This window comes from Cicer arietinum, chromosome 5 (assembly GCF_000331145.2).
Source record: "Cicer arietinum cultivar CDC Frontier isolate Library 1 chromosome 5, Cicar.CDCFrontier_v2.0, whole genome shotgun sequence".
Lineage (NCBI taxonomy): Eukaryota > Viridiplantae > Streptophyta > Magnoliopsida > Fabales > Fabaceae > Cicer > Cicer arietinum.
In genome coordinates, this window is record NC_021164.2 from 76,749,558 (window position 1) to 76,771,881 (window position 22,324).

At 31.6% G+C, this 22,324-nt stretch overlaps 5 protein-coding genes and 1 non-coding gene across 11 annotated transcripts; 4 read left to right on the forward strand and 2 right to left on the reverse strand.

Annotated features, from left to right (window-relative positions):
• Positions 1-1,278: 1,278 nt before the first annotated feature.
• Positions 1,279-6,394, reverse strand: LOC101507511 (uncharacterized). Its single transcript, XM_004500971.4, has 11 exons — positions 5,803-6,394; positions 5,653-5,707; positions 5,456-5,555; positions 5,126-5,351; positions 4,553-4,606; positions 4,324-4,466; positions 3,383-3,959; positions 3,111-3,225; positions 2,947-2,996; positions 2,678-2,821; positions 1,279-1,723 (listed from the first exon to the last, which is right to left on the reverse strand). The coding sequence occupies exons 1-11, from the start codon at positions 6,289-6,291 to the stop codon at positions 1,481-1,483; spliced, it is 2,196 nt and encodes a 731-aa protein (XP_004501028.1). The 5' UTR covers positions 6,292-6,394; the 3' UTR covers positions 1,279-1,480.
• A 1,621-nt stretch (positions 6,395-8,015) lies between these two features.
• On the reverse strand, positions 8,016-9,013 carry LOC101512953 (uncharacterized). The gene has a single exon (XM_004501072.4). It carries the CDS (start codon positions 8,875-8,877, stop codon positions 8,116-8,118), a length of 762 nt encoding a protein of 253 aa, XP_004501129.1. The 5' UTR covers positions 8,878-9,013; the 3' UTR covers positions 8,016-8,115.
• A 4,188-nt stretch (positions 9,014-13,201) lies between these two features.
• On the forward strand, positions 13,202-17,564 carry LOC101505230 (uncharacterized). 4 transcript variants are annotated; one of them, XR_012163258.1, is made up of 4 exons: positions 13,202-13,724; positions 14,687-15,031; positions 15,133-15,949; positions 17,296-17,564. XR_012163258.1 is itself a non-coding variant. In XM_027334902.2 (3 exons), exons 1-3 carry the CDS (start codon positions 13,437-13,439, stop codon positions 15,643-15,645), a joined length of 1,146 nt encoding a protein of 381 aa, XP_027190703.1. In that variant the 5' UTR covers positions 13,202-13,436; the 3' UTR covers positions 15,646-17,564. The 4 variants fall into 4 exon arrangements, 1 of the variants encoding a protein (XP_027190703.1); XR_012163259.1 differs by having other exon boundaries at positions 17,306-17,564; XR_012163260.1 differs by having other exon boundaries at positions 15,133-15,944; positions 17,306-17,564.
• On the forward strand, positions 15,849-19,316 carry LOC101512645 (uncharacterized). 3 transcript variants are annotated; one of them, XM_073369113.1, is made up of 4 exons: positions 15,860-17,348; positions 18,222-18,310; positions 18,667-18,894; positions 19,008-19,316. In XM_073369113.1, exons 2-4 carry the CDS (start codon positions 18,284-18,286, stop codon positions 19,074-19,076), a joined length of 324 nt encoding a protein of 107 aa, XP_073225214.1. In that variant the 5' UTR covers positions 15,860-17,348; positions 18,222-18,283; the 3' UTR covers positions 19,077-19,316. The 3 variants fall into 3 exon arrangements, with proteins under 3 accessions (XP_004501128.1, XP_073225215.1, XP_073225214.1); XM_004501071.4 differs by having other exon boundaries at positions 15,849-18,310; XM_073369114.1 differs by lacking the exon at positions 18,222-18,310 and having other exon boundaries at positions 15,858-17,348.
• LOC113786801 (small nucleolar RNA R16) lies at positions 16,219-16,302 on the forward strand. The gene has a single exon (XR_003473115.1). It is a non-coding gene; the product is annotated as a small nucleolar RNA R16 (small nucleolar RNA).
• A 1,860-nt stretch (positions 19,317-21,176) lies between the features above and the next one.
• LOC101504926 (small ribosomal subunit protein uS3z-like) lies at positions 21,177-22,013 on the forward strand. Its single transcript, XM_004500960.4, has 3 exons — positions 21,177-21,330; positions 21,415-21,562; positions 21,784-22,013. The coding sequence occupies exons 1-3, from the start codon at positions 21,301-21,303 to the stop codon at positions 21,996-21,998; spliced, it is 393 nt and encodes a 130-aa protein (XP_004501017.1). The 5' UTR covers positions 21,177-21,300; the 3' UTR covers positions 21,999-22,013.
• Positions 22,014-22,324: the final 311 nt, after the last annotated feature.

Genomic DNA, 22,324 nt, shown 5'->3' on the forward strand with positions numbered 1-22,324 from the left:
ATTTCATCGTGAACAACATTGACTAGACATATTTTTAAGGGTTAAATACAAGTCAAAAAAATATATATATATATATATATATATATATATATATATATTTAGTTTAAATTTTAAACTTCATATTAAATGAAAGAAATTTTAGAATGAGATCGTGATAGAGTTAAATTTGGATCATACAACTATATTCATATTAAGAATTATTTAAGTGACATATATTCACTTAAAAAAAATCACATGATTTTTTCCTTTAATATGAATCATCTATGTATGATTGTATTGTCAAGATTTAACTATCTCACCCTAAATTTCTCTCATTTGATATGTTTCTTTACACCAAATACAACAATTTTGTAATTTTCTCTTATATTTCATATGTGAGTATTATTTTATTTAGAAATATAAATTATTGGTATGAATCTTAGGCGTAAGAATAGGCTGAGCCGAGTTAGGTTTTGCTAGACCTCAGTCTAACCTATAAAAAAATAAGGCATAAGTTGTTTATCATATGCTTACTTTTTAGGTATGAGTGACATTAATGAAATTAAGTTATATTTTGACATATAACATAACATTTTGAAGAGTATAGTTTTATACATACTTCAATTCTATTTTATAACTATATTTAAATATGTAAAAAAAACTAAAGATTAATATGCGTAAATTAATAAAAGTTGAATATCTAATAAAAAAATCAAAATTTAATATAACAATTATAATAGTATAAAAAATATTATTTATATTTATTTAAATAGGTCGATCTAATAGACTTATTATATGATATGTAGTATGACATTTTTAACTAAATAGACTTTTTTAGAAGACTTAACCTTATTTATTTTTTTAAAAATAAAGTCTAGTCTTTAGAAATGTACTTAAAACAAAAATAAATAAAATCTAGAAATACACTTTTAACATAAAAAAACGAATTTTAAAAGTGCACGACATTTAAACTCTGTCACAATTTCCTTACATAAATGATAAAAAGATAAGGTCAAATAAAGTTTATACTTCATTATAATTCTAAATTTGTTTAGAGTATTAATACATTTTTCAAAATACTATTTAATTGATGAAAATTTACATAATAAATCTCAATAGAACAACCACTTGAATGACAAAAGACAATGACGACTCTTGCGTTTTTGTATTTTGATGGAGAAACAAACATTAGTCAGGAGAGAAATCTCTCAATTTGATGAGAACTTAGGGAGGTTACTGTCTATTTAAAAATAAGGGGGCATATCAATCATTTAAAGAGGCATCAATGAGCAAGTACAATTTTCCGAACAGTCTACTATTTGTATTGATATTAATTAATGCTGTGATCATTATTATTACTGAATTATTATTGCAGTATCCGGAAAAGGGAACCGGCCAACAAAGCCCAAACGTATGAAAAGACTAGCAAATGCTGATCTTTTTTATAAACAATAATAATCAGGGGTTTAAACTTTAAACACATGAAGGCCAAAATTTCACATCAAACTCTACCCTCTGTCTTAATGGACTTCTTCGTTAACTTAAATGCTTCGAATACAGATTGATTTTGCTGAACTCCAGTGTTCTGGACAAAACGATCTGTATGAACTGAGGACCTCCTTAATACCTCCAACAGTGATACATTTGACACTTGGGATTCAGGAGTTGAAGCGGCATACTTTTTCTGTGTATTTCTTTGGAATTTGGCAGAAACAACTTTGGGTGTTTGACTCTCCCTTTGAATCTGAGTTACATCCGAACAGAAATGCATGTTAGTGGCACATAGACAAAGAAACCAGCACAGTGAGTCAATAACAGTAGAATATAAATGAAGTAGCCAATATTGCATGATTGAATTGCAATTACAAAGAGGCCGATTTGAATTAGAATGTTTGTGACAGTCACAGTTCTAATATTATCCACAAATTTCTCACAACTATTAGCAATATTATACTACAAAACAAAGGTCTGTTCTAGTTGAGGTGCCTGTAAGGTCCATTCACAGTTTGGTGGTGGCAGGAGTGGCAAAAAGGATGGTAAGAGTGTCTACTGTCAAAACTAGGTGGCAGCTTTGATCAAGAAAGTTATTACTCTTGGTTGTTTCCATGGTTTGTAGTTTAATCTTATTAGTCTTGACCTTTTGTGTCAAATTAGGTTTTCTAGTGTAATGAATTAGAGTATTCCTTATACTTCTTAGTCCTTAATATATTGCTCTTTGTAAAGATGCCAGAAAAGATTCTTCTTCAAAACATATGATTAATTTTAAGTCTTGTAATGATCATCATCTTCAAGTAAATATATTAGAAAGTGTATTTGATATGAGGAGTGCTAACAACACACTCTTTAATAAATATTTTCTAACACACTCTCTTTTGTTGGTTAAAATTCACATAGGTCCCAGCAAATCATGTGAGTCCCATATGAATTTTGTAGTACCATGTGGATTTTAAGTTCTAACCAATCAAAAAGAGTATGTTAAAAACTGTATATTAAAGAGTGTGTTGCTAGCATTATTCATTTGATATACATCTTCAGAAAATACTATAATGGAGTCATGAATATCATTAAAAAAGTTTAGCCTTGATGTAGTTATTATGGCAGCCAACCTTGTCCACATTATATGGCAAAATTGCAATGCATAAATGTACAGTTTTTAATGGCACTCCATGCTAGCTTTCTAATTTCTGATAGTCATTACCGTATCTGAAGAATCCTCCGACATCGACACTGTAGTCTTACTGTTGCTGTCCTCTCGCTCAAATATAAATGATGATCGAACCTTGCTTGATCCATGCTTTTTAGAAGGCATAAAATGATTTGAAGCTCGACCAACAAAAGATGACTGAAATATTTACAAGGGACAAGAATGATAAGCTGTATGCAAGGTGATATTTAACAACTTTACTGGGAAAATGGAGCACTTTATCAGTTAAAATAGCTTTGTTCTAGCAGTTTAAAGTAACCTACCTTTGATGATATATTTATGTTTTGTCCAATGTGTGGCATATCAAATATGGCTGCAGCAACATTTATGGCAGAAACTGTTAGTATTATCATAATCTTGAAGCTTAATTCATGTACATTGCATAGGCTTTACCAATTTCACGAAATACTGAAATTAATAATCTTACAAGGAGTTTTTCCTTTTCTCTTGGGATCAGGCACAGTATTTAATTTCTTTATGAGATTGAATACTCCCCTGCTGCTTTCATCTTCAGCCGGGGAAAAGAAATGAGCTTTCTTCTCCTGTGCACATTACAATATTAAAAAACAGTCAAAAATAATATTTTTTCATCATATGAGTACCTTAGTGCATGCAGAGATAGAAAAGCAATAAACTTCTGTAAAAAACAAGGTGACAGTAATACATTTACTATAGTGGTGGCTGAGACAGGGAACTCACAACTCTATAAGAGAGGCTCTGTTTAGCTAGCTGCTCCTCAGTTTCCTCATCAGATGATACATATGCCTCTTCTTTATCAGTAAACATCTGCGGGATCATCTGCTTCACCTTTTTCAGATTAATCTTCGCAGCATCAGATTGAGCAATGAAGTCTTCAACTTCATCATCAGATTCGTTTTCAGTTCCTTTGCTTTCTCCATCTTCCTCTTCAACTTCAATTGATGTTGATTCTTTCAATCTTGAACCACAATTAAGTTTCTGGAGTATATTATCCATCCCAGTTGTATCCTGCTGCTCAAGCCATTGCTGGTGGAGTTGATCACGCTTTTCTCTATCAATTGGATCTTCTTCATATCCAGTTGCTATCATGTCATTAAGTTCCTCAATATCATCATCATCCTCACCTTCTTCATTATCTTTGAAGCGCTGTAGGTCATTGTCACTGTCATCCTCCTCTTCCGCTTCTTCATCAACAAAAGCCTTAACAGGGTCACCGCTTGGAGGTAAAGTCAAGTCAGCTGATCCATGTAACTTTGGTAGTATGTTCTCCTTGTCATTGTCATCGTCAGAAGAAGAACTGGAGAAAAGAAGGGGTTGTCATTTTACGACATCCAAAATAATGGAAAGGAAAAGTATAGAGTCGCTCACTATGGCAAAATAAAAGGTAGCAATTTGTCAAAGATAAAGCTACCCAAGTTACTTGTCTGTTAATTACAGTCTCATGATCAAAGCACCATTGTTTTCCAACATAAAAATGCAAAATAAAAATTGCATAGATAAGCTTGTCCGAAAGTAAGAATTACAATTTTTTTTAGTAACATAAGCAACAATGAAGCAAGTTGAGATAATAAATAAAGAAGCAAAAAAAATTTATATGAGGAACAGTAAGTGACTAAATCTGAAGATAACAAAGGAAGAAGAAAAAACATCTAATCACTTACATATCATCATCAAGAGGAGCAGAATCAAATTTTAAGTTCATCGAAAGCACAGATGGGGCAAACACTTCTTCTAAAGGGTTATTCAGCTTCTCTTTTACAGCCTCTTCTTTAGTATCACTTAATTCAGAATCGGAAAAGAGATCCTAGAATTCAAAGATAAAAAAGCATTGGTAAACAAAATCTACATTTAGATGAAAGCATCTGAATAAAAAATTGGGTGACAGAAAACCTGAGTATCATCAACAGGAGCTCGAAATACATGTACAGATTCAGAACCCACAACCTGAATATAATGAACATAATTTAGATAGCAATAATTTAGAACTCAGTGTAGGCAATAATTTAGATAGCAATATCAACATAATGAACAACCAACATCTCTACAATAATAAACTAACACAGTTTTTCAGAGCAAAAAGAACACAATTTTCATATCTTCTTTACGTTACAACTTATGAATTTCAAGTGTCTCAATTTATAGAAGGATATCATCACATCTTTTATGCAATGTTTGGAACTGCGTTGGCATTAAACAAAATCACAGCAAAAAACCATGTCGAAGTGGAAGCTATGTCTTGTAGCTTCTGATTTTCTCAGTGGGAAGTACATTGGGATGCGAAAAAAGTTGGTTAAACATGTATGTAAACACACACTTAGTACAACAAAAAAATATAGTGCAATTATACAAATAACAATCTCCTCTCACGTACCCAAAATCAATGCATCAGAATAACATATTCTACTATTTTGAGATGAAAAAAATATCAAATGGCATTTTATAACAAGCGGAAATACGACTAACCACAGGAGAAGGAATACTTTCAGAGATCAGATGATCTACAGCATTGTTAGATCCACCAATATCTGGTCCACTTAAATTGTTCTCCATGATGACTGCAGGACTTGCAACCAGTGTTTCTTCGAGCTCGGGTTTTTCAATCTTATTAATTATATCCTCACTTGAACAGGGAGGCTCGGAATCAATATCCATACCAAAACAATCATTATCATCAAAAGTAACATTTGATCTGAAACCCAACCCAATTATCCATTAACATTGTTGCCTAAGATAAAAAATCCAAATTAAGTGCATACTAAAACAAAATGTAAATGTAAATGTAAATCCACCTACTTCTTCAAGAACTCTAACTTTCTCCGACGAATTTTATCCAATATAGACGAAATTGGCTTCTGAACCAGGGGAACAGGTTTAAATGAAGCATCTCTAGTTTCTAACCAAAACACAGTGAACTACGTGAGTTACTATTTACTATTAAAAAACTCAATACAAAAACAAAAGAAAAATATTAAAGCCAAAAATATTCATACCTCGAAGAAGTCTCTGAGATTCAGCTCGAAGCTGTTTAAGATTTTCAAGTCTTTCCTGTTAAATCAATGAATCTACAAATTAGTAAATCAATAATCAAATTGTATAAAAATGATTCATTGGTAGTATAGTGCATATGAACCAAACGGAACCTTCTCGGCTTTTCTTTTATTGGAGATAGATTCTTTAAGTTTCTTCTCACTGCCGTCACCATCGTCGATTCTCTTATTCTTCTTCTTCTTCTTATTCTTCGCATTCTCTTTCTTCTCTGTAACATCATCTACAGGATTTTGCTTTGTTTCTAATTCTTCGGTATTTAGATCTATAAATTCTTCAGGTGTCTTCTCTGTAAACTTTTCGTCAAGTTCATCGCTCACAGAATCAAACTCCAAAACCCTCTTCGCAGTTGAATCATCTTCCTCGACGGTGTCGGTGACGATTTTATCACCGAAACTTTCGAGATCGAGGATAGATCCTTTGTTTGATTCCTCTAACTCTGAGTTGTTTGCAAATTCAGATAAATTGATGGGGGAAGAGGAAGGGGGAGGGTTTTCGGAAACCCTAGTTGCCTTCTTCAAACGCTTGAGCTTTCGTTCGTGAATGGGAGAAGGCAATTGATCGAAATCGTCGTCGCTGTCCATGTCTGATTCTGATCTGAACGAAAACTTTTTGGAAACAAAGGCGTCTAACCTCGTTGAATGAAAACGTTTTGTGCCATGGTTTTGATCTATACCAAAATAATGGCGGTAAATTCATTCGAAATTTTTATAAAACGCGCCATATAATTTTTTATTTATTTTTTTATTTCATGTCCACCCTAATAGCCCCTCTTCAAAGCCACAAATTAATGGGCTTGATTGAACTAGACCACAGATAAAACTAAATAATTTATTAAAAAAAATTATCTCACTTTCTTTTAATTTTTTTTTATTTGTCAATTATAATTTTTTTCAAGTGGAATTTAATCGAATTAATCAATTTAAAAGCGCAAATAATAATTTAATTTTTTTAAGATTTTTGTATATATCTGAATAAATTAATCTAAAAGTGTAAAATATTAATTTTAGATTTTTTACATATTTTAATCTATAAAATTCTAAGAAAAAAAATTAATTTAGAATTTATACATTTGGATCAATCAATTTTATAAAGAAATTCTAATTATTTAATTTTAAAAATTGTGACAAAATAGTAATATAGTATGTAATTTCAGAATCTATATATACACTGCTTTAAAAAAAAACCTCCAACAATATTTTATTTTGATTTTTATAATAATTTAGTTCTTTAAATTTTTATTAAAAAAATAAAGAATTAATTTTTCAAAAATAAACACCGTGAGATAAATTTTTATCTTTTAAAATAATAATACAAAACACTTTATTTTATATTTGTTAGAAATTATTTTAATAGATTATAAAACAACCCTCATATGAGGATTAAAATATATAAATTTAAAAAAATAAGAAATATAAAAACTAATATTATATATTACGATAGAGTTTTTTACAAACAAATCACGAATACTAAAATCTTAAATTATGGAAATTAATCATACAAATAGTGGGTTGAAATATTCAAACCAATTAAAAATTGATATACATCATTTTTTGCCTATATTGTTTATCATCGTAACATTTAATATTTTTTACCATAAAATACAAAGTTTGTTTAATTGCAATTGGTAACTTTTTTATGGTGCAAAAGATTGAACTCATATGTTCAACTATGTCTCTGAACTAAACAACTAATTTGAAATTAAATATAGATCTAAATAACAAGATACTTGTTAAGAAAACAAAAATTAAAAATTTATATTAAAAAAAACAAAACAGCTTTTGAACTTTCAAATAATTAAAGTCAATATATTTCTAATTGACTTTTTCTTTTATAGTTTTGGTTTGCTTCAAAAATATTAACATTTATCGTTAAAATATTAATAAACAGTGTTATATTAAGAAATCTATAACTTTATCATAGTTCCCTAATAAAATTGATATTTTGTGTTTCAATACACAAAAATAATTTCACATTATAAAAAAATCGAAGTTGCGTGTAGTTTATAAAAAACATTTACACTTTTTTCCTAGCTAAAACACATTTTACTAGAGAAAAAACTATGAAATCTTACGTATCGTAATCATAATGGACAATACATCGAAACTTGAACAATATGCATGTCACAATATTAGAGATTGAAATAGGAGTATTTAATTTTCTCGCTTAAATGATGGAGAGAAATAATGACTTATTTATATAAGCAAATATTGTCTTGCTTGCTTATACAAACATACAAAGAACACTATCCCTGCGACAATATTTATATATATTTTATACATAAAAGTAATATCCGACTACAAAACCATAAGAAACAGTCCAATATACTAATATTGCATACTCAAATTCAATACACACAAGATATCAAAAGGAAAAAAAAAACACTTAGACGAGAGATTTGTTATAATCTACTTTTCTACATCCGTGGTTTGAAAATCTAATTGAACATTTTTAAGCGACTTGGGATTCCAAACGAACATTTGCTTCCAAATCTCCATAAAAGCTCGTACAATTACTCCATGATAATTCCTACAATTCAGAGCCAAAAAACACTGCAATAGTTGCTCCAAATCCTCAGTCTCGTATATCTCCATCTCAGCTATCATCTCCACCATTGATTTCTTGAAGTCTTCGTAAGGATCCTTCGACTTTTTCACCACCGCAAAACTCTCCTTCACCTTCTCCTCCATACTACTTTTCACACCCTTCGTTTCTTTTCCTCTTCGATTCTCCATAGTACTATGAAACCTCACTCTCTCAACCTTCTTTACACTACTAATCTGCGTTATATTTCCACTAATTAAATCTCTGTTTTCCGTTTTATTGTTGATCGTAGATTCGTCCTCAGAAAATCTTGTTAAACAAGAAATTAGGGTTTCACTTTCTTCTTCGTTGATTTTATCAATAAGGAACTCACTCTTTTTCGAGAGAACGTTGGAAGTACTTTTTCGACCGTTGGATTTAAATTTTTTGATATTTGATGACACGTGGCATTGGTGTTCCGGTGATGAAGCTGAGAGGTTTGGGTACTCTGTGTCGTGTGTTTTGGGGTTTACCGGAGATAGACGGTAAATTGCGGGAACGGGGTTTCCAGGTAAAGAGGAAATGTCATCTGAGCGACACATTTGAAATGAAGGGATTGTAAATTTCATCTTGAAGCGTTTAGCCATGTGCTGATAATTAGTGAACTATGTGAAAGAATAATAATATGGTGTGGAATTAATTAAGTTTCCATAGGTTGAGATTATTTATAATGGGGAAATAAAGTGTAAGAAATTGATTATTTGGCCGGCATGAAAGGACTATGGCCAAAAGAAGGTAGGACCAAAGGTGATAGCTAGAAATATATGACTGAATCCGAGTGAGTGTGAATTAGGTGGTCCAGTTACATATTTAATACGACACGCACATAATTGCAAGAATTCCACGTTAGCACATAACTAAACATGGATAAGTTTTCTATGCTAATATAGATCGGTTCAGTAAGTTTTACATGTCTTTCCATGTCGTTATTTTTTAATAGATTTATGTAAGTATTTTATGATGCCTTTGTTAGTGTTTTTTGAGTTTCGAGGTAATTCGTTAACTCAACTAACAAGTAGCTGAATTATTGTCTGTAGAAAATAAATAATGTTTATATGATAATTTGAATTGATATATAAAATAAAAATCGAAGTTGTTTAAATATCACTCAAAATCCTAACCACTATATATTATAATATTCAAAAGTATTAATTAAATAAGTTGATCAATATTAATTCCACATAAATAAAAGAAAGTTGAATATGTCTTCCAAAATTCAAATATTCGACAAATATCGATTAAGTTAATATTAGAGAGGTATATTATTTGATTGAAAATAAGATTAAAAACAAGGTGTGTTCAGCAATTGGTTGACAAGTTCAACGCACAACGTATCCTCCAACCGCAAAAGAATGAATATGTCTCTATCACTCTCCCCTTGCAATATATTTTTTTAATAATTAAATCATTGCACTTCGATGCACCGGGGAATTGCTTAAACTTTTGGGCTAACAGATCAAGAGATGCACAAAGTGACAAAGTTCATTACGAAGAGACCTAGAAACCAAATAGGTGGGACGTATCATATGAGGACAAGTAGGCAAGGATTCTTTAATTTTGACTCAAGCACATGCACTGCGTCTGAGTTTATATGCACACTCTCATGATAGATTTGTTGTTTTTAAAACCGATACTGTTTTATAAGGAAAACAAAAAAACGATTATTTATTTTGGAAGAAGTGAAAAAATCTTTTAAAATAAATAAGTAAATTTTAACACTAATTTCTGATTAATCTTTATTGCCTAATTTTTTATTTTTTTTACTTCTTTTCACACAAAAGTTATTGTTAAATAGTTTTTTTTTAGGCATGATTTAATAGCATTTGATAATAAAAGTATTATATATATTAAATTAATTGAATTCAAAAATGTTTTTTATTCAACTATCGGAATAAAATTATAATAATTTATTCCAAAAGATCCGCTAACATTTCCAAACAAGCACTAAATCCAGCTGACCTAGGCAACCGTTGGCTTTTGCACTACAAGTTCTTATCTATCCACTTCCTTTATCGGATGCTGATCATTGCCCAACAAGCCCTCCATTGCCAAGCCTATCTTATTATTACGATGATGATACAATCGTTCCACGTTCACTTTCTAAATTATATTTTGACTAATATAATATTTTGGTCCCTTAAAAGAAACATCAAGACAAATTAATCTATGACAAAAAATAACACACTTTTTAGTCTCAAAATAAAAATAATTCAGAACAATTTAGCCTTTAAATTATAATTTGTGGTTGAACCGTGGGGGAATTGATAAAGTCATTAATGGTGTATGTGAAGTTACTACATGACCTATAACAAAAATATAAGATGACAGTTTTTTACAATTTATGATTAAGATAAAAATGGATGAAGTTAGAAATCACAATGATTTTTTGTCGATTTTCACGTGATGTATTTCCTAATGACCACACAGAGTTCTTATTGTGGAGTTGATCTTTTATTGGAGGTATAAGGAATAGAATAAATAAGAGACTTATTCTCGCACTTGAATGTTATTAAAAGCTTCCAATAGAGACACTTTAAGCTATTAATAAAAAAGACAAAAATAAATCTTTGCACCGATTAGTTTTTAAGATTTATTAAATTAAACATACAATTATTTAAAATTAAATTTTTTTATCGAATCACCGTAATAAAATGTTAAGATATAATAAAAATATAATATCAAGTTAATTGTCCAAATTACTTGCCCATGAAATGAGTTAATTAAATAGATTGATTATGCAAATATACCTTTATTATTTTGTTTTAAAATCTTCCACGTGTTTACATTATTGTAATATATATATCTATATATATATATATATATATATATATATATATATATATATATTATGATTTAATAATTGTTTTTACAAAGGATTATATGAGAAACAAATAGTTGCATCATTTAATAAAGTTTTAAATAATTAAAAAAATTATCTAAATTAATTCTTATCAAAATTGTGATAAATGAATATCGGTACAAATATAATATACTTAAAAAGTTAAACGATAATTTAGTTAAATTTAAAGCAAGATATTTAAAAAAGAAATACTTCCAGCTTCCAAAATCTAGCGTTGGTTTAGCCCTCCTTGTTTTACTTAACGTTCCCCTACCGCGGAATAGAAATATGCGACACTTCCAAAACCCCAATCCTTCCTCTTGCAAAACCCCTAACCCCTAATCCAAAACCAATGCCATCCCCTCAAGAGAACGAAACTTCATCATCACCGATTTCATGGCATTCGAATGCGATATTTTCCCAGCATTGTACGACAACGACTAATACAACCACATAATGCGACCTCTATAAGACCTAACTCCTCTACTATGCCGTTGGCTTTGGGATCCTTCTTCACATTTTCAAGCTTGTTCAAAGGTAATTCTACACTTCTAAATCACACTCTTATATTTTTTCATGTTAATGGTGATGCATTAGTTTTTATCTTTTTAATTATTTATGATATATTTTTTTATAAACTTTGTTTGGTTTGCTAATTAAACATGCATTTGAACTGCCTTCGTATAATTTACTGTAGTTATTAATTAGCATAATAAGCTTAATCACAATTTTATACATTGGTAATATCTACTTGCATTTTTAATTACAATTTTTTTTGCTAATTTAGGTATATCTGCAACAAATATGCTACTGGTTGTTATAAAAAAACAAATATGCTACTGACCTATATATCTATGTATGTATGATACAAGTGCAGAGTTTCTTGGTTAGAAGGATTTTTATTTGGCATTCCAAGTGATTTATGAATTCAACTTTCCAGTTCCAATGCTACTGACCTATCCTTTATGTGTTGTACAGTTGTACCATATGGATTTTCATCTCTTGTTTTCTTCAATATTGCTACCTTCTTGTTTGATTACTTGTTTCAATCACAATGCCAATGACATTTTCGAATTAAGACTTACTTCCTATATATAAGCAGACAATGCATTGATTCTAGTTATGAAGGCTCGATGGCCGATGCATATCTTTTCTTGTGTTGGATATTTATGCTTACTATAGAAATTATAGTGCACCCATCTGTGTGTGTTGGGGGACCTTATAGTTTATAATCAAATGCGCTCATTGTTGTTGATAATTTGTGCTGGTTATAATCAGTCCACCACAATTTGTAGTTTACTTTTTGCTTGCTTTTTTAGTAGGATAATGTTCTAAAGAAGTAAAGTCGAGGGAGGAATCAACAGATTGGCGTATCTACAAATACTCTAACATTCAAGTAGATTGATGTACCTACAAATACTCTAACATTCAAGTTAGTGGGAGATTGAGGAGAGTGAGAGCAATAAAAAAATGGTGCACACCTTGTCTCTGGAAGAAGGAATTCCTTATATAATGGAGTCATTCGAAAGAAATGACAGAAAAGTCATTTGAGAATGTTGATTAGGTGTGTAATGCTCGCTATTAGGGGTGTATGAACTAGACTTATTTTTATTGGTTTGGAATTTTGTCTCTCAAAACCAAACCGACTTGTTGCACCTTTGATCATGATCATGCAATGACTTAATAGTTAAAGAGATGTTCTTTGCGTGAAGCTAGAAACTTAGTGTTGATGTCAGGTCAAGTATGGATGTGTCTTGGTCTAATCCGTAATAAGTTTGAATTTTTTATTTATATATTCAGTGTAAAAAATTGAGGTATTTTAATTGTTATTTAAAATACATATATTTATAATGATACATATAATTGCCTCAAGAAAAAAAGTTACATATTAGAAAATAGTAAATAAGAAAGAGAAAGAAAAAATATCACCCTTTACATGCATGCTATATTTTTCCGTATAGAAAAAAACAAAGAAGAAAAAGCTATATAATAATGCCACTTAAAGCAACTCACAGCTACACCTACGGGTAAGGAACGCCTAGAAAAGAAAACGCAAGGGTTGGTCCTGTGGTTTGGTACCCCTCTCACTAGGGGACGTAATAATTCTACAAACATAAAAACATTTGGTTTTCTGAGAACAAATTAACCCCAAGCCTGTCGAGGCACTGGGGTACCGAGAAAGAGAGGAAGAGGGAGACAGAGGATTCTTTTCCTTTCTTCTTTCTCAATATTTTTAATATCTTGTTCATTTTTATGTTAGTGAAAACGTAATTGTGCTTGATAATTAATTAATATTCCTTCCAAGCAATGAGAACGTTGTGTCCTAATTTTGACAAGTCAGATGGATTGGATACTGTTCTTGAGGTGCCTATTCCAGAGGAAATGTTGACCAACATGGGTACCAATGGGTTCAATCGTTGGCAGAACCTAAAAACTCTCATGAATAATGCTCAAGTTGCTGATAAGTCATCGGGTCTCGCGGCATCCACAAATACCGAATTCACTGCATTGCTTAAGCTTGTGGGTGCTCCCCTTATTCCTCTTCAGGTTCAATCTGACCATACTTTGACTCGCCCCCTTAGAGATTGTTCCATTGTAAGTATTTCTATGTCAATCAACATTTTGTTTTCCTTTTTTTTTCATGGATAAATGTAAAATGTTGATCGTGTATTTCTTCCTGCCTTTAACATAAGTAAAAAAATATATGTATTTGGTTCAAATTTGATCAATACATATACTTTTTAACTTATAAATTTAAGTCATTTAATTTGAACAAAATACATTTATTTTTGTCTCTGCTTAAAAACCACGGATAAATTATAATCTGATGGTGTCCATCTATGCGTGACATCTATAGTTCTATTTTGTGTCTCGGATAATTTTTTAATATTTTGTCTAATAACATACGTTTAACATTTAGATACCATTATTTGCTCATTCGATAGTAGAATTAATTGATTAAATAGTTAAATATACAGAGAGTTTCACACGGTGAATTATAGTACATGCATGTAAAGTTACAAGATTCATCAACTTGTTGAAAAAACCTTAATAACGTTGTGCTCAACAATCCATGTCAATTACATGATTAATAGCCAAAGGCGGAAGCGTACCTGTGGGAATTGCCATTAATGAAATCCTGAGATGATGATGATGATAGAACCAATGGGTTGGGTGATCTTCCTCAGCAAAACACCCTGAAGACCTTGCTCTCTTGATGGGGATAGAGAGAACCAGAGAATTTTCTCTTTTAGGGTTTTGAAACTGAATAGTCTTGTTGTGTTTGCCTTGGGGACCATTACCCCTGTATATAACTATTATTAATTATATCCCAAATTGCAGTATTTCCAATTCAGCCCCTCATTAAATTAGAAACTGCCTGGTATCTACACTATTAATTTTCATAACTATTATGCTCTTTAGCCATAAACTATTATATATTATTTGACCCCTAGTTTATTGGCTAATTATATAATGACCCTAACACACTTTATTAATTAATTACATATGTGACCCATAAATCTTACACAACTAACTAGTTTGTCTAATACGGGCAGAGAGATTCAATTGGGAAATACATAGTACAACAATACGTGGCAGCGACCGGAGGACAAGGTGCATTGAATGCCCTGAAAAACATGTATGCAATCGGAGAAGTGAGACTGCATGGGTCAGACATGCGTCGACATGGCGATGATGATAGCATGCGGTCAGGGGGCAAAGCTGAAGTAGGAGGCTTTGTTCTATGGCAAAAGAACCCAGATTTATGGTGCTTGGAATTAGTAGTCTCTGGTTTCAAAATTACTGCTGGTAGTAACGGCAAGTTATCCTGGAACCAGTCTTCTTCTCAACCTTTTCATTCCAACAAAGGCCCTCCTAGACCCCTTCGTCGCTTCTTCCAGGTAATTCGTATTTGTTTTTCTTTGTTTTTGTCAAATAAATGTATATAATATTTAACTATATATCAAGAATTGTTTTTGACTTGTTAATTATTATATGTCAGGGGCTGGATCCAAGGGGTACGGCTAACTTGTTCCTAGACGCTGAATGTGTAGGGGAGAACACAATAAACGACGATTTGTGTTTCATGCTAAAATTACAAACAGAACAGAACACCCTCCAAGCACAAAGCACATCCCACACTGAAATTGTAATGCACACAATATTGGGATACTTTAGCCAACGCACGGGGTTACTTGTGAAATTTGAGGACACCAAATTGGTGAGAATGAAAGCTGTTAAAGGAAAAGACTCAGTGTTTTGGGAAACAACCATTGAGTCTACTATTGATGATTATAGATATGTTGGTGGCATTAATATAGCACATGGAGGGAGGACAGTTTCCACTCTTTACAGGTATGGCGCGGCGCGAAATCACAAACAGATGATTGAGGAAACATGGACGATTGAAGAAGTTGATTTTAACATTTTTGGGTTGTCTATGGATTGTTTTCTCCCTCCCTCTGATCATGAGAGAGAACATGATGGTGCTGAGCATACGGTTGGATTGAGTTAGGATTTTGCCACTCTCTCAACTCAACTGTAGGAATTGTGTAAATACAACATAGACAAGTATAGGTGAATCAAAAGTTTTTGTACTTTGTCCTATACTTGGAAGGTCCAATATTTATCTTTTTAACAGATAAATTTTCTCTTCACATAAAATACATTTCTATTTAAAATAGATTAATAATGGAAGAAAACTAACTATTAAATGGAGTATTTCTTGTGCGACCCTTTCACTCATCAAAATCGACCCTTTCACCCATCAGTATCGACACGACTCCATCTTTGATCCGCCAACATTAGCGAGAGGTCTTGTATGTATCTTATGTCTCTCTATTCGAATTCTGTTGTTGCCTAATTTCTAAATTATTCTACCAGAGATAGGTTTACCCTTTCAATCTCAATTTCGTTAAAAACTCTATTTAACTGTTTTGCTCATCAACAGTGTTAACCAAGATTCAATCATCTTCACCACGTTTCGATCCTCTATGAAATTATTCTATTTTTTGTTGTACAACTTAATGAAAAACCCTTGGAACTTAATATGATTTTCGTAGTTTTCAAACCCTAACTCGTTTGTTCAATAGCAAATGATGATAATTGTTTTTATCTTTTCACACTGAGATTCTGTGAAGACCAAAAAATCCACTTATTATCTGATGTCTTACCTGTATCAATTGTTTCAGTTTTCAATTGTAGCATGCATAGCTATTGCAAATGTAATCAATGTTTCAGTTCTTAAGTTTAGCATAGCAATTGTTTTTCAATTATTTTCCTTAATTATTGTGCAAGATTCTTACAGCATGTTGAAGATTAGTTGTGTTGTATATTTTTTTTATTTTTTTTTTCTCCACCACCATTTTCGGAGTTGAACCTTGGTGTGAAATATCTAGTGGCTATGATGAAAAGAAAAGTTTATGCAATTAATTTTCAACAAATTCTAAGGTGGACCACTTTGATAAATGGTCTACCTTGGACCGATACTTAAAAATTGTTTAAAATTTTAACTGCGACATACATTATCTTATGAAAGTAGAAATTCATCGTCCTCCTCATTTTTAGGATTGAGAAGTGACTTGATTGACTTTGGTTCAACAAAAATAAGATAAAACTAATGTGCCCCCTCAAAATTAAACTCGTATAGTTAAAACCAATTAAGTCATAGTCTCAACAGTATAGACGAGGAGGCTCTTTGAGAAGTGTAGTCAATCATTATAAGGACATATGTTGTGCTGGTACACATAAGCACTTCTTAATTTAAAAAAGTTATGTTCCCCTACTAGTTTTGAATTTTGATGAACAACTTGGTGTTTTTAACCATATGTATGTCTATATTAATGTTGCTACCAATTTGTATTGAGCTCAACTTGGTTGTTGTGGTCCTCAATTGTCAACTTTTACAAGGTGCTTTGATCGCTTCAAATGTTACATGGCATCTTTATCAGGGTTGATGAGGACATCACTGCTTTGAAATGTTCACATGTTATGTTACATACCACGAGTATAGATGTGGATGGATCATATTCTGTAGTGCTTACTGTTAAATTGATAGTTCCAGAAAAGGGCACCCATGTTCTTCTGCTGCTTGTTCTATTGCTACATTTTCCAGTCAATAGAATGGCTTGCAGTGATTTTTAATTTTCTGAGAAATATTGTAAAGTTCATTTCAGGCGCATAGTTCTCGTGTGGGAAATGATGTGCTGTAACTTTGAGGTACGTGGAAGAGTATCTCAGTAAAAATGATCTGAGAGCCCCAAACCTTGGCAAAATCCAAAAGTAGACTGATGGGGTGACTCAGCTACATTTTAGATTGAGTTTGTTAGTATTATGTTATTATTACTTTGCCACTAATTGTTATTGCAAATTGCTGTAAAACCATCTATTAGCTAATGGAATGATTATGAAATGAGAAATTAGTCTTTACCTTTCTATCTTCTTCTTAGGAGGCTTCTTGTCACTCAAACAAAGTAAATTAAATTCCTCAGCCCTAACACAAAACCAATGGTTATATACTTATAGTATTATTCTTCAAAACTATAAGCACTTATTGACGAGTATGAACATTATACAATAACGACGAAAGAAAAAACATAATCTTGACAGGCTATTCATTTCTTAGAATTATTATCAAACTACCCTTTTTATTGTTTGGTCAACTATCATCAACTTGTACCATCTACAATCCACTGGTAGTTACCACAATATAATAGTACTAGTCAAATAGTGAATAGCATATGAAGCCACTTCATGTCTCCCTTGTGAGTTCCTACCCACCCGCACTTGGAATTCTATGTGCCAACCCCATTAGGCCACTAACTAGTTGCCACCACGACTTAATTAGCAACTATATCTTGGACTTGGTGTGATTTAGTGAGAGAGACATGTTACTATTATTATTTCAACTACATGTTACTAAATAAACTCCTCACCAGTCACCAATACTACTTCATTTTGTGCCTTGTTCCTGTGAAATACTTTTTCAAGATACAGAGAGAGCAATGTTACATGCAGGTGCTGGCAAGAGGCACTACATGTTGTGTGCCTTGGCTACAATTGTCATCGTAGCTCTTTGGTTTATGTTTACAGGCTCTATCACCCTCAAATGGTCTGCAGGCAACCTTAATCAATTCTCTGATGACTTGGATTCAATGATTCTTGAGGATCTAGATGTCCTGGTACCCAACAAGACATAGCTGTTAGTTTGATAGAACCATGATCTGTTACTGTGACTTTTGTAAAAGTTGCACTTTAAGTGCGTTTTAGTATCACGGTGTATTTGCCACAATCACTGTGAGCCACCATGATTTTGCAAAAAAAATCACAGTCACAGTGGCTCAATGTGATTCTAACAAACTTATTATAATACCAAATGTACACTAAAACTTCAACAAAGTCACGGTGTCATAGTGATTTCGTCATATTCAAAAATCATGCACATAATTTACCTTGTTCGTAGCAGTGGTCTTCACGAATTACAAGCTAATTAACAATTGCATTTTGTTTGTGTTTTGGTGTCTCAATTGAGAAATAGGAGGTAGAGGAGAGGGAGAAGGTTGTAAAGCACATGTGGGATGTGTACACTCGCAGTCAGAATGGATTATCTCAGTTTTGGTTGGAAGCTTTTGAAGCTGGTTATGAGCACTTGATCAGTGATGTTCCTGCTGTTAAAAACGCTGCCGTTTCAGAAATTGCCAAGATGTCATTGGCACTGCGCTCACACATTTCACATCAACTTCCTCTTCAACTTCAATCACCATCGGTAAGCTAAGCTCACATTGTCTTTTGTTTCATTATAAGTATATAAGAAAAATAAAATAAAATAAACCACTTAGTTATTAAGAGAAAAATTGTGTTTTTACTTTTCATGGTCAGCATGTGAAGAGCAGCAAGATATCAAGAAAACTGAAGCAAGCAAATACTCAGAGTGAATCAGATCATTAAGACCATTCATTTCAGAATAATCCCTTCCCTTCCTTATAATCTTAACTCCCAAATTTATATAATATTATATGATTATATAGGTTTTTAAATTTAAATTAAACTACTTGCGTATTATAATGTAAACATGCTAATGATAGCAACAAAAAAATGTAAATAGGCTAATCATTGCATATTTATGTTGCCAATGTCAAACATTTATCAAGGGGCAATTTCTTTATTATGGAAGCGGATGTACGCCTATGCACCAATGTTTTTAAATCAGAACAAATTTTGAACGAGAGGTAAGTAAAGTATGATGAAAGATTGTTCCACTTAATCAATTCATACTTAACTTGAGGATGATTAACGACTTGATTTCAACCACTTGATTATTTGTTTATTGGTTTAATTACATTTGATTCATAGTTTTGTGGAATCATATTTAACTGGGGTGAATTGGTTGAGGTGTGATTGGCATCGATAAATAATCTTACACAAGCTATTAGGTTTAATTTACCGGTCACACTGAGATATAAATTGACATAATTCTAGTCAATAGGGGTTTACAGATATAAATTGACATAATTCTAATCAATAGGGGTTTGAATTGTTCAAGAGAAATTCCCACATAATTTACTTCTTTAAAATTTTATTTATTTATGATTTACGGATTACCATATAGGTAGTAAGTTTGTGTTGGGTCATAATGGGATACAAAGATTATTATATTGGACTAAGAGCAGCTACACAAGTAAGTTGAACATCACATTTTTACTCGAAACCTTTTGCGAGTTGGGTTTTAGAGGGTTAAGTCTATATTTGATAATTTATGTTTATTTTTCATGTTCTTTCAATTTCTTTAAAATATCAAATATATATCAAAATATAAATTTAGTCTTTCAAAACTCTCGAAAATCAAACTTGCAAACAGACCATTACACAATGGGTCCTTTCACATATATAGTATTCAATATTTATTTTTTCATACAATGTGAGACATATTTACTTGCACTTGATATGCTAACAATATCCCCCTTAAGTGTGAATCATCCATTCATATGAGCATATTCTTCTTCAAACATAAACTTTTTCATCCACTTGCACTGCCATTGGTTACACATCAATGGGACACACTGCATGAACACCCTTTGTTAGAAAGATTTTCGATTCAAGGAATTGATCACATCAAGTTATCGGTTTTGATACCACTTTTGGATCATGAGAGGGTCCGAAAGATCATCATATTAGGTCAAGAGCAACCACACAAGTGAGTTAAACATCACACAATTACTCAAAATCTTAAGACAATGAGATGATAGGTCATAGAATGTTCAATATTTATTTTTTCATCCAACGTGGAACACCACATCTTCACATTTTTCTATCAGAAATATAAATGCAAATTGTTTAAATGTGACCGAGTTTGAGATGATTCAATATTGAATTTGGGTTTTTGTAACATGTCTATAATAATCAAACTAAACATTAATTATTTTATTGTTTTATTTTTACTCACAAGATTTAAAATCTCAACAGTAGTATATAGAATATTGGAAATCATTAATTAAAAAATGGGAAATCTTCAACTATTGAAGGTTAACTTAGCCAAGTGTTAGCCAACAACTAATTTTGGAGTTCCTTCCAAACCATATTTAAAAGAACTTTCGAAATGTATCATTTCTTTGATCAATTACTTGATAACAAATTTTCTCCTATTTCTTCTTCTACTATTGTTTAATTTGGATTGTTTCACCCCTTATTTAATAATAATAATAATAATAATAATAATAATAATAATAATAATAATAATTATTATTATTATTATTATTATTATTATATCTCACATCCTTAAGTTTTAATTCCACCTAATTTTAATTGATTTTTAAAAAATAGATTATTAATATATAGACATATCATAAAAATAAAGAATGTAGTAGTTATTTAAAAAAAAAGAGTTAAAAAAAATATATTTTTAAGACAAAAAGATAAGTTATAATTGATTGTAAAATCATTTTAACACTCTTAAAATAAAATATTTTCTTAATCATAAACTCAAGTAAAATATCATATAAATTATTAACACCCGTTGATTACCTAAAATTATTAGCACCGTTGGATTGATCAAAGCACCTCATATATATTCCGTTCTTAACCTTTAACCAGTACTCTCGCAGAACTAGGGTTTTTGGTATTCATAGCGTGTGCGTCTTCCCTACCCGCGGTTTCATTCCACCTCTGAAACAACATGGCTACACAGATGAGCAAAAAGCGAAAGGTCAGTGCTTAGATTCATTCATTGATTTCGAATTTCGTCAATGTTTGTAATCCTAACATTAATTGGATTTGATTTGTGTTGCAGTTCGTCGCTGACGGAGTTTTTTTCGCTGAATTGAATGAGGTTTTGACAAGAGAACTTGCTGAGGATGGTTATTCTGGTGTAGAGGTTAGGGTTACCCCGATGCGCACCGAAATCATCATCAGAGCTACTCGTACCCAAGCTGTTCTTGGTTCGTGATTTCTTCAATTTTCGTATTTTAACTACTTCGGTTGAATCTGATTTATGATAATGATTTTTCATTTTTAGGTTTTTTTCTTCTGCTATTCGATAACGATGAATTATATTATGACTTATTTTATTTTGAATTTTTCTCTAATGATATATGATAATGAGATATGGTTTTTGTTTTATTTTGGGTTTTTCTAACAATATATACTTTTTGTTGTATAGGTGAGAAGGGAAGGAGGATTAGAGAACTTACCTCAGTGGTACAGAAGAGGTTTAAGTTTCCTGAGAACAGTGTTGAGCTTTATGCTGAGAAAGTTAACAACAGAGGACTTTGTGCAATTGCTCAGGCTGAGTCTCTTCGCTACAAGCTCCTCGGTGGTCTTGCTGTTCGCAGGTATATAAATGACACATTTACCTGTTTGAAATCAATCTCTTAATTATAATTTAGTTTTGGTTAGATCTTTTATTTCTTCTATTGATTTTGACAATGATGATGAATATCATATTTACAATTACCAATAATTGTATACATCAGAAGTGTTTTATTGCAAAATATGCCCCATGGACGTCTTTTTTTATACTTTGGGAAACATAGTTCTAGCTTCTATATCTGAAAGAAATCATTTGAGAGTTATTGGAGTATCGAATAGGACAGATTTTTGTTCCGTGATTAAGTACAGAAAGGCCACTTTGCTCTCACGTTAGTCTTATTTTTCTATCGCACATAGCATTTTAGACATTCTCTTTATCCTAAAAAACAAAA